The sequence below is a fragment of the Lottia gigantea genome (genome assembly GCF_000327385.1).
Source record: "Lottia gigantea unplaced genomic scaffold LOTGIsca_173, whole genome shotgun sequence".
Classification (NCBI taxonomy): Eukaryota; Metazoa; Mollusca; class Gastropoda; family Lottiidae; genus Lottia; species Lottia gigantea.
In genome coordinates, this window is record NW_008708187.1 from 250,913 (window position 1) to 268,844 (window position 17,932).

Sequence of the window (17,932 nt, forward strand, 5' to 3'; positions counted from 1 at the left end):
CTTGCTATTAGTCCGAAATATTCAGAACTTACTTCGTACAGTCTAATTAAACTTAAACCAAAATTTCGTTCCGTTTTTTATTAGTTTTTATTTTTAATATAGCCACTTCAATTAGGGTCTAACGACTGCCCTCTAAAACGTTCGTTAAATTAACCTTTTGACCTCATTGACATCCACTTTAACCATTCAAATTTCTACCCTCTCTCACGCTAGCATTTTGTCACAAAGAGTTTATCAGATTAGGTCAAAAGGTTAATTAATTAATTAAATTAAGGTTTAAATTGTTCAAGTGGGCTGTCGTTAGACCCTAACTGAAGTGGCTACATTAAAAATAAAAGCTAATAAAATTCTTTTACTTCGTAGTCAGGAAAATATCTGTACACGTACTTGGAAGATTCCAAAACATAAACAAGGGTGATCCACTTTTAGTACGTAGTGTTTAAAACTATATCTGGCTTGATTACGACCCCAAATTAAATTGAACTGTTCGATATTTGTCTACATCTATGGTCAGAATATTTCGGACTAACATAGGGAGATCCCCGTTTCCTTCATTGAAAAACAAACGACAATATAGAGCACGTAAGATTATTTACGTTTTAAGGAACTTGGGTCACGCAAATGTCGCAGATAAAACGTTCCTACCTTAATCCGTCAAACGTAACGGCGCTTGCTAGCGAACAGCAACAAATTCGTAAAACCGTCACAGGGAAGCACATGTTCAAACGACCAAACCATACACAAAACATTTTATAAGAGAGTATAGTAGTAGGTCAAGGGCATTATGCACATCCGGACAAGTCCATTTTGCTTAAGGGTAGAATGGGAAGTAATCGAAAGATTAAAAGTAACTTGCCGAGCAAAGATATTTATGCATTTTCGTGTCGATGCAAAGCTTAAACACGACAAGTCCATGTTATTTTTTAGGTAGAGTAAATAGTAGTAAATACAACGTAGACTGCATGTGTATATTTTTAATTGCTACTTGCGTTACCTATAAACAATATGGACTGTTCCGATCTAGATTAGAACTGTACAAGGCGGTGACGTGTTTTCTCTTATTTATATGTACATATATATAAAATATTTGACTAAATATATCAAAAAAAATATTCATATAAAAAGAGACTGGATGCTTTGGCTACATTGGTATATACAATAAACTCGATAGTCTCGATTATCACAATGCAATATAATCTTCCAAAAGCACTATACATTTCGTTTCGTTTAATTTCCTCGGGCTAATTCGCACATTCAAAGACATCTCCAAAAGATTCATTGACGTTTTAAGATCTAGAATTAGTGACTATTCCCAAAGAAAATAAATGAAACGAAATATCTCTAGCTGTATTTCAAACAGATCTAATAAATACTACAATCAGATCTTTGTCACCGGAAGTGACGAATGAAGTACTTTACAACCGGGAAATAGAATGAGTGGTGGTATGTTTGCCGGGGTTATCTTTGAAGTAGTCACGTGGTATCACGACAAAATTGTCATCATGCACTGAAAATATAAAAAGAAAAGATCCTGAGCGGCTTAGGACAACGGACAACACCATGCAGTGTTCCATGAGGGAAATTTTTCAATCATCCAGGCGTCTGGATTACATGGGGTTCCCAGGTTTAAGCGTTCATGTCTAGGAACCCCCGACGACTGTTTTGTTCCAGTTTTGACAATTAGTGGTTTTAAGCACTTCCGGTCATACATTTCAATGGCGGTTTAAGAACTTCCGGTTTATCACAAATACGTGTGACTGTTTTCATATATGATCATGGGACCATTAAACCCATAATTTGGTGAAGCTCGTGTGCAACGAACAACTAATTCTTGCCACTCTTGCGTAGACTGGAAACCACTTCCGGAAATGTACTTTTCTGCCGGAAGCCTTTGATTACTTACTCATATCCTTCATAGCTTCGTCAATTGGTTTAATATTTTTGTATGGACTTAAGATCAGTTTGTACACCAAAGCTGCTAAAACTCCGCCCAATATTGGTCCTACCCAGTAAATCTAAAAATAGAAACATCCATACTTGTTATACAACAGAGGTTCCAAATAACTGTCCATATTTGTTTGGAAAGTGGCTCAACTAATGGTCTGAAATGGTGGTTTCCAATAGTTGGAAGTCTACCCATCTCCTTAGAACCCTGAGCTTAAAGAAGTCGCTTACCCAATGGTTGTCCCAGGAGTTGGAAGCTACTGCTGAACCTAGACTTCTGGCGGGATTCATACTGGCACCAGTGAATGAAATCTACAAAAGAGAGAATCATAATGATACCACTACGGACCAATACAATAAAGGATTGAATTTGAATCGAATGGGACAATGCTCCTGTATTCTGAAGGAGCGGATGAGGAGGTTGGTACATTTGCCGCAACGTAAAGCGCACTGGGCATCGTACCATCGACCATTCTGAACTGTTTTGATGTGTCCACCATACACATCCCACCCCGTCCCCTTCAAATCTTAAACCTCGGGTATACTTACACTTGAAACGTGGCCTAACGTCACCGTTAAACCGATCAACAATGCTTGGCTGCCAAAGGCTGGTCTGTCCCCATCTGTAGTCCCGAATATCACAATTACCAGGACGAATGTTAAAATCAGCTCGATACCAAATCCCTGAGCTGAAGTTATGCCGGCGATGTCATTCACTCCAAGATTATCGTGGAACACGGACGGAGTAACCCTGCAAAGAAAAAATGGAGTCTTATGGCCTTTTCTGTACGTTATTGGGCTACGGAACTGAAATGGTGATAGGGGTTGAAAGCTGACACCAGACTGACTTTCGAAAGCACTGGCCAACTGATCGTGGGTAGGGTACGAATCGTTAAGTATATTGACTCGTTAGAGCATCATCAATAACTAATTACATCTGCAGGTTTGTTTCATTACGATATTGATATTTCAATAATCAGCATTCCGTTACCATAGCAACGTCCAAAAATACTCCATATTTGCAGATATGAGAAATTTTTCTATTTGTTTTTTTTTGTAAATTTAGGCGTTTAACAAGATGGAGCAGTTTCAAATGAATGTGTTATCTTTTCGGGAGTATAGGTGATTTGGTCACTGGAAATTTGGTCACAACGAATCGGCACAAGGCACATTGGTTACAAGTCACATTGGTCACAATTGCAAACCACCACAAACCAAATTGGTCACAAGTCACATTGGTCACAATTGCAAACGGTCACAAACCAAATAAGTTAAGTCACATTGGTCGTAGCAAAATGGTCACAAGTCACATCGGTCACAAGCCACACTGGTCACAAGTCACATCGGTCACAAGCCAAATTGGTCACACCACCACTTACCCTTTCAGTATAAAAGCTCCTACGATGGCACCGCCGGACTGCGCGAAGACATATAGTACAGCTCTGATAACTGAGCTCTTCATGGCAACTGTCATTGCCACTGTGACAGCAGGGTTAACGTGGCCACCACTCACGTGACCTATCATCTGTATCATGGCCATGATGGCCAAACCAAACGTAAAGGCTATCTGAAATGACATACAAAAACACCGTTACTCAAATATTTCATGAGGTGGGGGGGGGGGGGGGGGGTTCTTTGGTCGGCCTTAAGATGACAATTACGTGATATTTAATGGGTTACTGCCCTTGACCAAGTAAAATATCAAGTCTACTTGAACGTTTCCCTTTAACAACACGTTATATAATGAATAATTAATGAGTTACTGCCCTTGACTAGGTAACATTTTCAGTCTACGTGAACGCTTTCCTTTAACAACACGATATATAATGAATAATTAATGGGTTACTGCCCTTGACCAAGTAAAAAATGTATTGACTGTCTAACTGTAATAATATAGACATACAATGGTATTGAATTAATTTACACAGTCACAGTTCGAAGTGTCAATAATTCACAGACTAAATAGGTCGTTACCCTTTGACGATATAATTACTGTTACATATTGAACGTCGAATGGGTTCCCATTCAATGATAGTAACTTAAAGGAACATTTTCTACGTAAATCAACAAATATTTCAAAAAGCCACTTCAGTTAGGGTCTAACGATAGCCCTCTTGAGCGTTCATCAAATTAACCTTTTTACCTCGCCTAAAAAACACCATGTCACAAAAGGCCAGCGTTGAAGAGGGTAGAAATTTGATTGGTTAAAGCAGACGCTCTCGAGTTCGGTCAAAAGGTTAAATTGACGAACGTTCAAGAGGGCTGCCGTTAGACCCTAACTGAAGTGGCTATATCAAAAATAAAAGCTAATAAAACACGGAACGAAAGTTTGGTCTTATTAGACTGACAAAATTGGTTAATAGCCTTTCAAAATTATGAGAATAAGCGTACATCTGCCTTTAAAGAGGAAACGCGGGGTTAAAGAAAGGAAACAAGGTTAAAGACACGAGTAAATATGGGTCAATAGCTTCTTTTACAATTCTCAATAAGCCATAATCCCAGTTATTCAAATTTTTATACAACGTGGGCCTATATTGTATATGAATTGTGCTTGGCAAAATTGCTAAGTCATTCTCTGCCATAAAGTAAAGCCAAAATCTTCAGAAATAGCGCACCTGTCCCTTTAAAGAGATCGGTGAATTAAGTCGAATACAAGGACTCAAGTACCCATCAATGGAGTATTCATTGTGCTTATACAAGACATTCAACCTTGAATATAAAAAAATGATTCGTCATGCTTATAATTATTCTGCATTGTCTTTAGAAAACGTCTTGCTCTACTTTATTTTTTGGGGGTGAAGGGGAACTATGATCATGAAAGAAACAACTATATTTTACAAGTATAACAACTTAGGTTCACAATTAAGGATCCTTTCTACCAGCTGATCCTCTTGGTATTGATCTTTCACAGTTTATCTGTACCCATTTACAGCTAGGTCAACTGGAATAATGAGGATCCTTTCTACCAGCTGGTCCTTGACCAAACCTCTTAGCATTGATCATTGCCAGATTATCTGTACCCATTTACCGCTGGGACGACTGGAATTATGCGTGCAGATGACTTATTCTAGTCACACGCCGACCGAGATTACAACCCACGACCACTGCTTGTTCGACGTAACCAAGTAATGACGTCATATAAAGAACCAACGCTCAAAATATGAAATGACGTCACTTCCGGTGGTTACATAAATTCGTCTGTATTTAATTAAAGACGAACGTGACCATCCCAAATCGTTTTCAGTCTCATAAGCTTCTCAGCTATCTGAAATATTCCGATAAATTCGGGAAAACATTCTTGTCTCGTAGTGACCTTTATAAAAAATTCTTCAGTAGTTGGTAACTCGTTATACAATGTAAACACCAGTCTTTTGTACTGTTATCAGTAATATTTACAGGGCATTGTGATCCTTTTGGGAACGAAATGATTTCTGAATCGTAATGGGTCAAACGAAGACGAACAACTGTGCAATGAGGGAAAATTTGTCAAGTCATCTACAAACAATTCAGGGTTAACGCGATTGGTTAAAGTTTCTAAATATACGGAACGTTCCTTAACATAATCAAATGACTATTAATTTATGACGTCATCAATCCAATTTCCCACTGTCAAAACAAGCTGACAAATCGAAATCGAATGACAATTAAAGAAATTTCGAAAATCTACACATTACAAATAAAGCGAAAAATAACATGCGACATTAAAAAAAAAAAAACTCGAAAATAAATTAAAATTTCATATTCCTATTTCCCGATTAACCGAACTTTCGTTGCGTTGTTAAAATTGACAGAAAATTGCCAAATCCGACCTATTATTTCTCAAAAGTTTCGCTTTTTATTTATTACATTTTCAACGTTTTCGTGTGAAATCCTAGTCTTTGTATTTTGTGTACACAATATGAAAAGTAAAGGTGTCAAATGTGAACCTTGCCTTAAACCTATTCAAACAGCTATTCTGTATACGAATTTTCGGTCTTTATTCAGTATTTGTAGGGCTTAGACGGCAAAGTCATCGATGAATACATAAATATCCATAAATATTACATGCCAATTATTTGCTATGTCATAGCCATAATCGTGTTTATAGGGCGAAACTATTAATGGAATCATTCATATTTTCTAGCAAATAGAAAATAGAATTGAGGTTTATGTCCTTCTTTTCTGAACTTTATTAAGAATAGACGTTGTAACATTGCTTTGAAAACAATCTTACGAAAGCACAGGTACAGGCAGTATAAGTTCATAGTTTTAAAATACACAAAATTGTGCCTGGGCTTAAGCCATTGTCCCTTCAACATGCCCGAATCCATTACATACTTCTATCATGTTTCACTTTAGTCCGTAAACCTCGTATTGCCACGTGATTAACAAACAGCAAATCAATATTCTTCAACATACTGTTTGTTTTGTAAATTTTATCACACATACAAAACTCGCTAATATTATAGGAGTAAAATCCAACCCCTCTCGTATACAAAGGTCGTTTTGATTGATTATAATTCACTCCCTCGTACGAAACTATTTGGATAATGAGACCACTGTCCTATCTGTTAATTGAAAAAAGGACCCGAAGCTCTTTTTAAAAATAGACAATGGAATACATTGTGTAACACATCTAAAAAAAATAAAACGCAAATATTTGCAGTAAGATTTAAAACTTGTTTACAATCAAATATTGAATTAAAACCACAAAAAAACGATACAGCAATTTAGAAACGCATGCATTGAGTACAAATCAGAATTTAAAGGAAATCTTTCCTGTAATCATATTATATACAAAGGGAAAGTGCCAAGTAATAAAGCATAAATTGCTGACGTACAATATTGAAATCTCATGCGGACGTCTATGTGAACTCTCTTAAACCACAGTCCTTAAAGTAGCGCTTACTCGAGTGCATCTTCACAATGTCAAGGTATTACGAACATTATCGCTTATTTTTCGCACACTTTCCTTCAATCCAATCAAATCACTGCATTTACAAATCTCAATGATACAAGTAAGATGGTTGTTGCAGTCAAGGTATAAGACGAAGTTCGTAATAGCTTGACATTGTGAAGATGAGGATTTAGGAGTTTCGTAGCTTACTTTATTCGATCGGTTGGTACAAGGTAAATATAAAAAAAGTTGGACGCCACATCTGGTTTCTTCCATCGGCTGGTAGAGGGCAAATTTAGACCACAATAGATCTTAAGTATCTAAGTTATCTATATGATCATCAAGAAGTGACAAATAAATATTGAATTCCATGCCCAACCCTTTTAAATTAGTCTTCACTCAAGCAGGAAATATACAGTTTCTTCTTTTCGACAACCAATAATTGAAAAACGTCATGCTACAGTTTCAAATTCTATTTTATTGTTGTTTCACTAATGGTCCATTTATAAGGACGTATTTTAAAGGCAAGTGCCCTCCATTGCAGCAGAATTACAGGGAAAATGAAATGAAGTTTTATATCCTACTGTTCTGTATCTTATTGAGCTAATGAAATGAAATGGAGTTTTATATCCTACTGTTCTGTATCTTATTGAACTAATGAAATGAAATGAAGTTTATATCCTACTGTTCTGTATCTTATTGGACTAATGAAATGAAATAGAGTTTTATATCCTACTGTTCTGTATCTTATTGAACTAATGAAATGAAATGAAATGGAGTTTTATATCCTACTGTTCTGTATCTTATTAGACTAATGAAATGAAATGGAGTTTTATATCCTACTGTTCTGTATCTTATTGGACTAATGAAATGAAATAGAGTTTTATATCCTACTGCTCTGTATCTTATTGAGCTAATGAAATGAAATGAAATGGAGTTTTATATCCTACTGTTCTGTATCTTATTAGAACTAATGAAATGAAATGGAGTTTTATATCCTACTGTTCTGTATCTTATTGAACTAATGAAATGAAATGAAGTTTTATATCATACTTTTCTTCATCTTTCTAGAGCTAATGAAATGAAATGACGTTTTATATTCTACTGTTCATCTTTCTAGAGCTAATGAAATGAAATGGAGTTTTATATCCTACTGTTCTGTATCTTATTGGACTAATGAAATGAAATGACGTTTTATATCCTACTGTTCTGTATCTTATTGGACTAATGAAATGAAATGACGTTTTATATCCTACTATTCATCCTTTTAGAGCTAATGAAATGAAATGAAGTTTTATATTCTACTTGAGCTAATACGAGAGACAATTCCTTTAAAGTGTAATTAGATATTCAAGCATGTATTCTATTACAATATAGTTAATAATTTAGATAAATCATGAATTTCTTCACTCATTCTGAAAATCGCTGACAATTATTAGAAACTGGCGGCGTCTGTCTCCTTAAACTGGGGTACGATTTTGGGGCAGACTGACTTAATGAAGGGTCAACTGCACTGATTGCGATTTCAAATCAGGCAGCTCTTACGCGTTGATAGAAATAGGAAAAGAAATTCCTAGTTTGAGATATTTTTGAAGGAATTTTGTGATTTTCGTATATTTCTAGTAATTCTGAAGACTATTTACATATATTCAACACTCAAATCAACCTCCCAATATGGCGCATCTGTTCCTTTAAGATTCCAGGTTCCTGTTTTCTTGGAGAATTTCGAAGTTTAGTCGAACCCATATCCAAAAACAAGTAATTATTTTACTAAGAACAAGAGAAAAAAATTTGCCCCGAACTTGTTAAATTTGACATATTGTAAGAAACAAGTTAACCTCGTAAAAATGTGGTCATTAACATACCAAAATCTGTTGTCAAAGTAACAAAAAAAATATTTTCCCCTCAGAATTTGTGTTTGTCACGTATAGAGTCTAGGTGTCGACCACGAAATTCTGTAACCGTAGACATCACTTTAGTCAATTCTGAACATATACCCAAGGGAAAACTAACTTCTGTTGAGTCCTTGGGGAAAACATTTCTTTAAGGGAGGAGGCGTGTGTCATCCGAAGTCATGAACGCCACACGGAACCTTGTCACATTGCACGTCCGAAAGGATCGGTTTATTGTCCCATCCGAACGACGAGACGCTTTTTCCATGTCAGCCCCTCTTACCCGTATCACTGACAGGGGGAAAACCATGTTGAAAAATTCGAAGGTATCATCTTGACCTATGCCAGGATTGAACCTTGGACCTTCAGGTTAGCGAGCATGCGTCTAACTCACTGAACCACCGTAGTCCCAATTCGAAGATATAGGCGTAGTAATTCCTTTAAAAAGTAACGATCCATTAACAAATGATTAATTAGAATAATCAAGGTTATGGCAACTTTAAGATAAAATCAGTCAGTTGATTGGAACGTGAACTTGAACTTAATGAAGTGAAGAAAAAACTACCTGATAAGTTCATTATCTTAATTAATCAATAAGTATATTACTATACCGTAACAGGCTGGGGTAAATTTGGCGGTAAAATCTGGCGCCGGCGGGAAAAGGGAGCGGGAAAACTATGATGAAATAACGTAAGTGTATTTTGGAAATGTGCAAAATAAGGTACAAGATAGTTTTGATATGAGTTTGGTCGTGATTACAATAACCAATGTGCATATCTCGTTAAATCCTTGAGAAAATTTGGCGGTAAAATCTGGCGCCGGCGGGAAAAGGTGGCGGGAAAACTATGATGGGGTAACGTAAGTGTAGTTTGGAAATGTGCAAAATAAGATACAAGATAGTTTTGATATGAGTTTGGTCGTGATTACAATAACCAATGTGCATATCTCGTTAAATCCTTGAGAAAATTTGGCGGTAAAATCTGGCGCTGGCGGGAAAAGGAAGCGGGAAAACTATGGTGGGTTGACGTAATGTGGTCCAGAAAGTGGGGAAATGTAGTTTATTGGTCAAACAGAGACACACAAGGGCGTGAAAAAGCATTGGAACATTTTGTATATAGCTGATTACATGAAGCCGTTAAGGATAAATGGACTATAATGAATCACAACGTCTATTTTGATCAAAGAAAAAAAATCGTTAAAATTTCCTCTGCTCTACTTCTCGTGGATTGCTTGCTTAATTAACCTCGAAAACAAAGTTTGACCTTGTCCGGACGGAAGTAAGAGAGGAAATGTGTCAGACATTAAAGGGAATAGTCTATGGTACACGGTTCACATGATGATGACTATGTAAATTGTTGAAACGTTGTGTATAATAAAACTCGGGAGTAATATATCATAAAAACTGATGGTGACGATGTAAATTGTTGAAACGTTGTGTAAAATAAAACTCGGGAGTAGTATACCATAAAAACTTATGGTGACAATGTAAATTGTTGAAACGTTGTGTATAATAAAACACAGGAGAAATATACCAATTGTCTTCTGTCACTTTAGAGATTCGAGTGCATGAAAGTAATATGTACTATTCAATAAAAGGGGCACTGGCGCTGTGCCAGGCGCTGGCACTGGCATAGTTTATGCGTGTTAAGTGACAATAACAAAGTGCGAATTATACTCGCAAATATACAGTATATGCCTTGACTTGGGTAACATACACGAAGGCGTACTAATGATAATAACCGGTCAATAGTTCATATTAAAAGTATAATAAATATTTTTTTAATGACTATTAAGTACCAATTACACAGAGCTTAACTGGTAGATTACATTAATACCTTACTAATACAAATAGTAAAACCATACCAAAATATTTACTTACTATTACATTACAAACAACACCGTCATATTAATCAACAGACAAATACAAAAATATAAAAGCAAGTTCGAGTTAACAGGTGCAAGTTCGAGTTAACAGGTGCAAGTTCGAGTTAACAGGTGCAAGTTCGAGTTAACAGGTGCAAGTTCGAGATAACAGGTGCAAGTTCGAGTTAACAGGTGCAAGTTCGAGTTAACAGGTGCAAGTTCGAGTTAACAGGTGCAAGTTCGAGTTAACAGGTGCAAGTTCGAGTTAACAGGTGCAAGTTCGAGTTAACTTAAGCAAATTTGAGTGACTGTCGGAAATAATGAATGAATTAATGAATGAATGAATTAAGGAACGAATGAATAAATAATCAGACGAATGGATCATCGGATGAAAGATAAAATGAGTGAATAAATGAAAAATGAGAATGAATGAATTCAATAAATCACGTTGCCATCATTCGGAAAAATCATCAGAAGAATGAATGAATGAAAAAATCACTAAAAGAATGAATGAATGAATGAATGAATGAATGAATCAACAAAAGAATGAATGAATGAATAAATCAACCAAAGAATGGATGAATGAATAAATCACTAAAAGAATGAATGAACGAATGAATAAATCAACCAAAGAATGGATGAATGAATAAATCAACTAAAGAATGAATGAATGAATAAATCAACCAAAGAATGGATGAATGAATAAATCAACTAAAGAATGAATGAATGAATAAATCAACCAAAGAATGGATGAATGAATAAATCAACTAAAGAATGAATGAATGAATAAATCAACCAAAGAATGGATGAATGAATAAATCAACTAAAGAATGAATGAATGAATAAATCACCAGAAGAATGAATGAATAAATCACTAAAAGAATGAATGAATGAATCACTTAAAGAATGAATGAATGAATGAATGAACGAATGAATTAACAAATGAAAGAAGAATGAATGAATAGACAATAAGGTGATGAAGGAAGTGTATAGCGATATAACAATTGTATGAATTGAAGAATAAAGGAAATTAATAACACTATGTTTCATCATCAACCAGGTTTAAAACCACATGATATGAAAAAAACTAATCACTTTTAAGCGCTTCCTGGCTCCCATTGTACTTTGACGTAACGATTTTGTATTCTTTTGTTCAGATAACAGCATGTGTGTCCTTTTTTAGAATCAAATATTTTTTTATGTTCGCATCAAATACTCGAGGAAGATGACAATGTTCAATTTTACTCGGTTATTTCGGATCAGAGATTGTGCGAAATTTTCTTCCTCAAATGAAGAACATCTACAATCAAAATCTATTCAAAGATTGAAAAACTTATTTACAATTTAAAACCTATTTACAATTAAAACCTATTTACAATTAAAACCTATTTACAATTAAAACCTATTTACAATTCAAAACCTATTTACAATTTAAAACCTATTTACAATATAAAATCTATTTACAATTCAAAACCTATTAACCAGTAAAACACGTTTACAATTAAAAATATTTACAATCCAAACCCCAATTACCAGCAAAACTTATTAACAATTTAAACCAATTTACAATTTTAACCTATTTACAATTTAAACCTATTTACAATTTAAATCTATTTACAATTTAAACCTATTTACAATTTAAACCTATTTACAATTAAAGCCTATTTACAATTCAAAATCTATTTACAATTTAAGCCGATTTACAATTAAAATATATTCAAAATTAAGACCTACAATTCAAAACCAATTTACAATTTAAACCTATTTACAATTAAAACCTATTTACAATTAAAATCTATTTACAATTTAAAACCAAATTACAATTTAAAACTTATTTACAATTAAAGCCTATTTACAATTTAAAACCTATTTACCAGTAAAATACATTTACAATTTAAATCTATTTACAATTCAAACCTATTTACAATTCAAACCTAATTACAATCCATTTAAAAGCATTCTTACCACGTAATTGTTCGATTAAAACGCGTAATACATGTACATTGACCGTTGATTAGACGATAAGTAGGCCTCTAGAAGATAATGTATTAATTAAAAAGACAATTAGCGTCAGTATTATCGACTGACTTCAACCATCGATTATCATCTACCGACTTGAAACATTCCACGGGAGTTGAAAATCCATCAACACTATTTACAGTCTGTTATCAAAATTGGTTTTCTCATTGCGCACTACGCAGTGTATCTATGCCGCATCAGATACATTACTGTATTTAGCTGCTCTGTTTACAATGATTTACAAATTTTGCTGTTATGTATACAAATTAAGCTGGTCTATTTACAAATTCAACTGATCTGTTTACAAACAAAGCTGATCTGTTAACAAATTCAACTGATCTGTTTACAAATTCAACTGATCTGTTTACAAATACAGCTGATCTGTTTACCAAATACAGCTGATATGTTTACAAATATTCAGAAGCTAAGTTATTTTAAAAACATGCTATGTTTACAGATTAAGCTGATCTGTTTACAATAATTCGGAAACTAAGCAACAAACTAATCTGTTTTAGTCAGCTGCTCCGTTGACAAACACATCTACAAAATGCGTTACTTTTGTGTTAATTTGACCACATTTTGACCATTGTAAATTAGTCCACCCCACGTCAGATGGTAACATAACCCGGTGGTCAAATAAAAAACACGTTTATTTATGATAAGATAAGTTATCTATAACATGGTATCTTGCCCTACTATTTAGACGGCTAATAAGATTGGACAGGAGAAGAATGTGGGACTTTTTTTACGATGTCCGTAGTGGACGTCATTAGAGACATTCCTTGGGGTTGTCTAGTCCTGATGGTTGTCGAGAACTTGATATTGACCTATCTAGATATATGAGAGGGGGTGGGGAAGAGCAACGTAAGAACGTAAAATATGGTAACACAAGAAAGGGTAACCCAAGAAAGATTAATACAAGAAAGTGCAGCACAAGAAAGGGTAACCCGAGAAAGACTAATACAATAAGGGCAACTCAAGAAAGAGCAACACAAGAAAGAGCAACACAAGAATTACGTTTACGTAAAGCTTTCAAAAGGACCTCGGTCAAGGTTACCAAAATATAAACTCCCGAAACGTTCCGCCCATATATTACTAACTTTGTGTACACATGATGTTTTTATGTTAGGATTACGTTGTTCTTTGGTGGGTGGAGGTCAAGACCTCTCAAAGCTTCTTCAACATAAATTACTCCAAATATTGACGTGAGCGGTTGTTACTATTTTTAGCTGTATCATCACTAAGAGCTGGAGAGTAAACCCAGTTGGCAAATATAGAACTCTATAATAGAAGGCATAAGATTTTTCCCAATGGTAGGCCCACACAAGATCGAAGGTGGACCTTTTCTTGACCGATGGTGGTTTTTAGGGGCTTGGTCGTACATGAACCAGCTCAGAGAGCGACGTTGACAAATGGTCTAGTCTTTGGGTAGATTTTTTGCTGCTGGCATAAAAGATCTTATTTCAGAGTTTTTCTTTACTGGATGGTCGTGCATGAACTGGTGGAAAAAGTGTCTAGTAGTTCAGATGGGACAAAAAACCAAGGACCGGTGCTACAGGCTGTGCACGTTAAAAATCCTCGACAATTAGAAATCTAAAAAGAGTAAGCTAATAGCAGTGTCTTGGCAAAATTTCCCTCAGTACCAGTCTTCACTAACCCAATCAGGCACATAAAAGTTACACCTAACAAAAGATTTCGTGTTCAAATCGAGCTTCTGTACATTAGGGTACATTTAGTGGTTTAGTGAAACCCTACTAGAAGAAATGTTAGATCAAATGTAAATATAATATACTGTGTCTTAATAAATTACATATCATATCTTATTGTATGTATTCAACACTTACATCTTAAATTACACGCCCTTAATCCATGTCAGGGTCAACTACTAAATCTTTTTCATTGTATTTTTAATCCATCTGCACTGTGTACATTCTTAAACTAATATAAATGCAATGAAATGGAGTGTCTCTTCTGTAGGCCTACTGTATTTGGATAATAATAAAAATGAAATGAAATGGAGTATCTTAAAATGAAATGAAATGGAGTATCTCCTTTACACTTGAAATGAAATGGAGTGTCTCGTATACAATTGATTGAAATGATATAAAAATGAAATGAAATGGAATGTCTCTTCTGTATTTGATTGAAATAATAATAAAAATGAAATGAAATGGAGTGTCTCTTCTGTATTTGATTGAAATAATAATAAAAATGAAATGAAATGGAGTATCTTAAAATGAAATGAAATGGAGTGTCTCTTCTACAATTGATTGAAATGATATAAAAATGAAATGAAATGGAGTGTCTCTTCTGTATTTGATTGAAATAATAATAAAAATGAAATGAAATGGAGTATCTCCTTTACACTTGAAATGAAATGGAGTGTCTCGTATACAATTGATTGAAATGATATAAAAATGAAATGAAATGGAATGTCTCTTCTGTATTTGATTGAAATAATAATAAAAATGAAATGAAATGGAGTATCTTAAAATGAAATGAAATGGAGTATCTTAAAATGAAATGAAATGGAGTGTCTCTTCTGTATTTGATTGAAATAATAATAAAAATGAAATGAAATGGAGTATCTTAAAATGAAATGAAATGGAGTGTCTCTTCTGTATTTGATTGAAATAATAATAAAAATGAAATGAAATGGAGTATCTTAAAATGAAATGAAATGGAGTGTCTCTTCTGTATTTGATTGAAATAATAATAAAAATGAAATGAAATGGAGTATCTTAAAATGAAATGAAATGGAGTGTCTCTTCTGTATTTGATTGAAATAATAATAAAAATGAAATGAAATGGAGTGGCTATTTTAAAATTAATTCGGATAACAATAAAAATGAAATGAAATGGAGTGTCTCTTCTACACTTAATTTGGATGATAAAAAAGTGAAAATTAAGCCCTCAAGATTTCGGAGAGACAGCTATATTTTTTTGACCCCCAACCCCTCGGGCACTTTCTAGATATGCTCCTGCTTCTAAAATAATCGGACTGGCCCTTTAAAACATTCAGATACAACACCACACTGTCCCTTTAATCTACTGTAATTATTTTTACTACTATCTCGTGAAAGGCCATTAATGAACCAATCATATTTTTTTTATCCGCGTTCTCCTATAAAAAAACTGATTTATTGTTTAAAAATAAGCCATTTTTTTTTCTCTAGTGACGTAAAATAAACTTCTGAACTATTAAATTGACAGCAAAAATGTCACTGAAGGAATGACGACCTCGTCATCTATTTTTTTTTTTGTCGATGAATACCGACCGCAATAACATCATCATCTTTGTTGTCAAGTCGTCAAGTGCATTGCTAGCGACTCTCTTTACTGCAAAGGCGCTCTCCCAAAGGGCTGCCGGGTTGACGAACCAAGTCGCAGAATGAGAGTAGGTGAATGAGAAGCTTGAGCACACTCTACTTCAAGAGGGGTGTTGAGCTGATGAATCAAATCGCAGAATGACAACAGGTGTTTTAGAAGGATGAAGATACCTGGCATGGGACACTCGACGCTCTCTGAAAGGACTGCTGAGTTGAAGAACCAAATGTCAAAAACGAAAACGCTTCGAAAGGGGTGCTGAGTTGATATATTTCTGTATATCACAAAAGAGTATCTAAAATTGACGAGTCGTCATTTTAACTTTCAAACGTGGATTCTGGACACACATGGATTTGAGGGCTCAAATTTCAACGTAGTGTTGTGAACACTATTACTGATTAGCTTAGCTAAAAAATTCCTGTTTCTGAGACTTAAGTACGGCGCATCTGTCCCTTTAAAATTAGAGTTTGAAGCTCATTGACCTAACAAATGTGTATATAGAAGCAATAAGTGCCCTTAATGCACATAAAATATCTAGAAACCTCTCTCTACAACCAATTGAATATCTCAAGATTATCTTTTGAGATGCATGGGTTGTTTTCAATCAAATGACAAATTCGTCTACACTATTATTCAAGGTTAACTATTCAAAATAACTCTCGACGATATATTTTATTGCTTGAAAAATGGCGCCGAGATTGAAAAGAGCCATAAATTGACTTAGATTTCAACTCGTAAATGACGTAGGTTTATGACAGTTGTGCCATAATCTAAATCATTGTTTGAATTATGATCAAATGAAGTGGGGCATTTCGTCTGAAATTTCGTTTCGTATTTCAGCTTCGGCTAATGAAGACGGCAGATGTGATTGAAATTTGTCGACCCATCCGAAATATCGTAATAACATGATTGAAATATCGTAATAACATGATTGAAATATTGTAATAACATTATTGAAATATCGTGATAACATCATTGAAATATCGTAATAACATCATTGAAATATCGTGATAACATCCTTGAAATATCGTGATAACATGATTGAAATATCGTGATAACATCATTGAAATATCGTAATAACATTATTGAAATATCGTAATAACATTATTGAAATATCGTAATCATAAAATATCGTAATCATGAAATATCGTGATAACATCATTGAAATATCGTAATCATGTAATAACATCATTGAAATATCGTGATAACATCATTGAAATATCGTAATCATGAAATATCGTAATAACATCACTGAAATATCGTAATCATGAAATATCGTAATAACATGATTGAAATATCGTAATAACATGATTGAAATATTGTAATAACATTATTGAAATATCGTGATAACATCATTGAAATATCGTAATTACATCATTGAAATATCGTGATAACATGATTGAAATATCGTAATAACATTATTGAAATATCGTGATAACATCATTGAAATATCGTAATAACATTATTGAAATATCGTAATCATAAAATATCGTAATCATGAAATATCGTAATCATGAAATATCGTGATAACATCATTGAAATATCGTAATAACATCATTGAAATATCGTAATCATGAGAAATATCGTAATAACATCATTGAAATATCGTAATAACATCATTGAAATATCGTAATTGCATCATTGAAATATCGTAATTGTATCATTGAAATATCGTTATAACATCATTAAAATATCGTAATAAAATCATTGAAATATCGTCATTACAAATAATTATCGTTATATTCGACTAAACTTGAAGTAAATGACGTAAGGAATTTAACGCTCTAACAAACTGAGCTACAGACCGTCCTCAAAATGGTAAAGAAAGCCTTAACATACCTTAACTTCTTTGGCTGTGCCCGTTCCCGTCAATGTTGCAGCACATCCTAGAAAGACAAACAACATCGTTGCTAAGAATTCGGCGAAAACTGCTCTCCATAAATTCAAGGTTTTAAGTTCTTTTATGTCTATCAATTTGTTATTACCGAGATTATCGCCAAATCGGGTTGCT

At 34.1% G+C, this 17,932-nt stretch overlaps 1 protein-coding gene across 1 annotated transcript; it reads right to left on the reverse strand.

The window, feature by feature from the left end:
* Positions 1-1,946: 1,946 nt before the first annotated feature.
* Positions 1,947-17,880, reverse strand: LOTGIDRAFT_82572 (hypothetical protein; the record flags this gene model as incomplete). The annotated part of the gene is made up of 5 exons (XM_009051874.1): positions 1,947-2,015; positions 2,176-2,256; positions 2,494-2,695; positions 3,324-3,511; positions 17,761-17,880. Coding segments are annotated over 5 exons (660 nt in total), but the record flags the coding sequence as incomplete, so codon positions are not given.
* Between the last annotated feature and the right edge of the window lie 52 nt (positions 17,881-17,932).